The sequence below is a fragment of the Pan troglodytes genome, chromosome 23, assembly GCF_028858775.2.
Source record: "Pan troglodytes isolate AG18354 chromosome 23, NHGRI_mPanTro3-v2.0_pri, whole genome shotgun sequence".
NCBI classification, from domain to species: Eukaryota; Metazoa; Chordata; class Mammalia; order Primates; family Hominidae; genus Pan; species Pan troglodytes.
In genome coordinates this window covers 43,057,871-43,062,317 of record NC_086016.1, presented here as the reverse complement: position 1 = coordinate 43,062,317, position 4,447 = coordinate 43,057,871, and the positions used below count along the sequence as shown (strand labels likewise).

Sequence of the window (4,447 nt, the reverse complement as noted above, 5' to 3'; positions counted from 1 at the left end):
TGGTGGCTCGTCCCTGTAATCCCAGCACTTTGGGAGGCCAAGGTGGGTGGATTGCTTGAGCTCAGGTGTTTGAGACCACCCTGGGCAACACCACAAAACCCCATCTCTACCAAAAATACAAAAATTTGCCGGTCGTGGTAGTGTGCACCTGTCGTCCCAGCTACTTGAGAGACTGAGGTGGAGGATCTCTTGAGCCCAGGAGGCAAGGCTGCAATGAGAGACCACCAAGTCTAGGGAACATAGAGACAAACCCAACCCTGTCTGTGTCCTCATGGAACTTCAGGGCCAGGAATGGTGACATTAGTGACCTTTATGCTAAGAGAGGGGTAGGTGGGCACCAGGAGCTGTAGGAGCACAGAGCAGGGAGAGGAGATCTAATCTGACTTGGGGAGAAGGTTCCTTAATACAAGATGTGGCTGGAGGTAAATCTTATTTAAAAAAAAATTTTTTTTTGAGACAGTCTGGCTCTGTCACCCAGGCTGGAGTGCAGTGGCACGATCTCTGCTGACTGCAACCTCCATCTCCCAGGTTCAAGTGATTCTCCTGCCTCAGCTTCCCAAGTAGCTGGGATTACAGGCATGCACCACCATGCCTGGCTAATTTTTATTTATTTATTTATTTTTGAGACCGAGTCTCTCTCCATCACGCAGGCTGGAGTGCAGTGGCACAATCTCGGCTCACAGCAATCTCTGCCTCCCGGGTTCAAGCGATTCTCCTGCCTCAGCCTCCTGAGTAGGTGGGATTACAGGCATGTGCCACCATGCCCGACTAATTTTTTTTTTTTTTTGTATTTTTAGTAGAGAGGGGGTTTCACCATATTGGTCAGGCTGGTCTTGAACTTCTGAACTCAGGTGATCCACTTGCCTCGGCCTTCCAAAGTGCTGGGATTACAGGTATGAGCTACCGCGCCTGGCCAGTTTTTGTTTGTTTGTTTGTTTTTGTATTTTTTTAGTAGAGACAGGGTTTCACCATGTTGGCCAGGCTGGTCTCGAACTCCTGACCTCAGGTGATCCACCTGCCTCGGCCTCCCAAAGTGCTGGCATTACAGGCATGAACCACTGTGCCCAGCCTGGGTAAATCTTGAAGGACAAGTAGTGACAGACAAGTAAAGGGCAGAGACTCAGGCAGAGACAGTAGTGTGGATGAAGGTGCCTGCCATTAAGTGAAGGTGTCTCATTACAGGGTGAGACACCGTGCCCGATCAGCACACATCTTCTTATTCTGGAATCCATGCTGAACAACAGCCACTATCTGGGGCACACTGTTCTCACAGAGGAGGACTAACCAAAAGTACCCCAGCCAAGCTACACAATTGCATTTCAAGCTCTGCTCACATGTGACAAAGTTCAGGCTGGGTGCAGTGGTTCACATCTGTAATCCCAGCACTTTGGGAGACCAAGGTGGGAGGATCACTTGAGCCCAGGAGTTTCAGACCAGCCTGCGCAAGATGGTGACACCCCTTCTCTTAAAAACAAACAAACAAAAAAGGCCGGGCGTGGTTGCTCATGCCTGTAATCCAGCACTTTGGGAGGCTGAGGCAGGTGGATCACCTGAGGTCAGGAGTTCAAGACCAGCCTGGCCAACATGTCGAAACTCCATTTCTACTCAAAATACAAAGATTAGCTAGGCATGGCAGTGCACACCTATAATCTCAGCTACTCGGGAGCCTGAGGCACAAGAATTGCTTGAACCCAGGAGGTGGAGGTTGCAGTGAGCCAAGATCGCGCCACTGCACTCCAGCTTGGGCAACAGAGTGAGACTCTGTCTAAAAAAAAAAAAGGGACAAGGCCAGGCGCGGTGGCTCATGCCTGTAATCCCAGCACTTTGGGAGGCCAAGGCGGGCAGATCACGAGGTCAGGAGATCGAAACCATCCTGGCTAACATGGTGAAACCCCGTCTCTACTGAAAATAAAAAAAATTAGCTAGGCGTGGTGGCCAGCTCCTGTAGTCCCAGCTACTCGGGAGGCTGAGGCAGGAGAATGGCGTGAACCCGGGAGGTGGAGCTTGCAGTGAGCCGAGATTGCGTCACTGCACTCCAACCTGGGCAACAGAGAGAGACTGTGTCTCAAAAAAAAAAAAAAAAAAAAAAAAGGGACAAAATTCATGTCCACTCATATCCCTTTGTTCAAAACATGTCATATGGCCAATTCCAAAGTCGGTAGGGCAGGCAAACATGTTAAGGGTTGGAGGGTCATTGTGAACTTGTAAGATAGTGTGTGGCAACCTGTCATTGGGGATAGAGAGGAGAAATAGATTAGAATCTTGAGATTTGGTGGCTGATTTGATGTAGGGGATCTGACAAGGATTGCCTCAGGTGATTAAATTGAAGATATTACCATTAAACAAGAAAAGGGGTGCAGGAAGAGGAACCTTGTCATAGATGTTTGTTGATGCCCAACATCAAATCTGGCTTCTTGGCTGGTCCGATGGTAGTGGGTTGTCAGAGCTTACTAACATTAGTGTCACTACATTTGGTATACAACCTCCCAGTGCTAAATTTGGCTAAAAAAAAATCTTGTCATAACAGTACCCTGTTTTTTGTTTTTTTTTTGAGACAGGGCCTCGCTTTGTCACTCAGGTTTGAGTCCAGTGGCACAAACATGGCTCACTGCAGCCTCAACCTCCTGGGCTCAAGCAATCCTCCCGCCTCAGCCTCCTGAGTATGTGGGGCTACAGGTGGCTACCACCACGCTTGGGAATTTTTTTTTTTTTTTTTGAGACGGAGTCTCGCTCTGTGGCCCAGGCTGGAGTGCTGTGGCTTGCTATCGGCTCACTGCAAGCTCTGCCTCCCAGGTTCACACCATTCTCCTGCCTCAGCCTCCCGAGTAGCTGGGACTACAGGCGCCCGCCACCATGCCTGGCTAAGTTTTTGTATTTTTAGTAGAGACGGGATTTCACCATGTTAGCCAGGATGGTCTCGATCTCCTGACCTCGTGATCCGCCCGCCTTGGCCTCCCAAACTACTGGGATTACAGGCGTGAGCCACTGCACCCGGTCAACGGTTGGCTAATTTAAAAAAAATTTTTTTTTGGCCGGGCACGGTGGCTCAAGCCTGTAATCCCAGCACTTTGGGAGGCCGAGGCGGGCGGATCATGAGGTCGGGAGATGGGAGATCGAGACCATCCTGGCTAATCCGGTGAAACCTCGTCTCTACTAAAAATACAAAAAAATTAGTCGGGCGTGGTGGCAGGCACCTGTAGTCCCAGCTACTCGGGAGGCTGAGGCAGGAGAATGGCGTGAACCCCGGAGGCAGAGCTTGCAGTGAGCCGAGATCGCGCCACTGCACTCCAGCCTGGGCGACAGAGCAAGACTCCGTCTCAAAAAAAAAAACCAAACTTTTTTTTTTTTTTTTTTTTTTTAAAGCACTGATCCTGTTTATTTGGCAGGAAAACTAGACAATGCAGCAGCCCAGGAGGGACAGGTGGGCTTAATCCTCCTCCTTGTGGTCCCCAGCCCCAGCCCCACCCTGGCCCTTCTTGGCATTCTTCCTCTTCACGCGGCCCGGGCGGCCACCCCCATGGGGAGAGCACAGAGAGAAGTCGATGTGCTTCTGGGAATCCAGGCGGACAATGAAGGACGGGATGTTCACCACCTGCTTGCGGACCCTGATATGGCGCTGGCGGATCAGCACGCGAGCGTGGTGGATGGACTTGGCCAAGCCCAGCTTGAAGACCTGGGTCTGTAGGCGTCTCTCTAAGAAATCCTCTATCTTCAGGCCCAGGATGTAATCCAGCTTCATCTTGCCCTCATCCAGCACCCCAATGCGGACCAGCCGCCGCAGCAGGGCATTGCCTTCGAACAGACGCCGTGGGTCCTTCTCATCAAGCGTCAGCAGTTCCCGGGCGGCCTTGCGGATCTTGGCCAGGGTAAATTTGACCCTCCAGACCTCACGTTTGTTCCTGAGCCCATACTCGCCGATCAGCTTCAGCTCTTGGTCGAGACGAGATTTCTCAAAGGATCTCCGCGGGGTCACGTAAGTTTTGCGACAAACCCAGCTCCGGACCACTGGCATGTTGGCTCCCCTAACCCGTCTGCGCCTAAGCCTAGAACCCGGTCACTGAGAAAGAGCAATTTTTAAATTTTTTATAGTTACAGGGTCTTACTTGGTTGCCCAGGCTGATTTCAAACTCCTGGGCTCAAGTGATCCTTCTGCCTCGGCCCCCCAAAGTGCTGGGATTACAAGCATGAGCCACTGAGCCGGGCCCATGTTCTGATATATGCATACATTGTGGAATGGCTAAATCAAGCTCGTTAAGCTAATTAGCATATCCATTAACTCACACACATCTTTTTTGTGAAAAGAACATTTAAAATCTACTCTTCACAATTTTCAAGTATACAACATATTGTTATTAACTATAGTTACATGTTTTACAATAGATTTCTTGTACTGTGTGCTGCTGTCTAACTGAAATTTTATATCCTTTAACCAAAATCTTTCTAACCC

The 4,447-nt window shown here is 50.1% G+C and overlaps 1 protein-coding gene across 1 annotated transcript; it reads right to left on the bottom strand.

Annotated features, from left to right (window-relative positions):
• Positions 1-3,412: 3,412 nt before the first annotated feature.
• Positions 3,413-4,037, bottom strand: LOC458861 (small ribosomal subunit protein uS4-like). The gene has a single exon (XM_054675538.2). It carries the CDS (start codon positions 4,010-4,012, stop codon positions 3,428-3,430), a length of 585 nt encoding a protein of 194 aa, XP_054531513.1. The 5' UTR covers positions 4,013-4,037; the 3' UTR covers positions 3,413-3,427.
• Positions 4,038-4,447: the final 410 nt, after the last annotated feature.

What these genes read in the sequence shown, in the direction of transcription:
- LOC458861 (XM_054675538.2), bottom strand. Translation starts at nt 4,012, where the DNA reads ATGCCAGTGGTCCGGAGCTGGGTTTGTCGCAAAACTTACGTGACCCCG.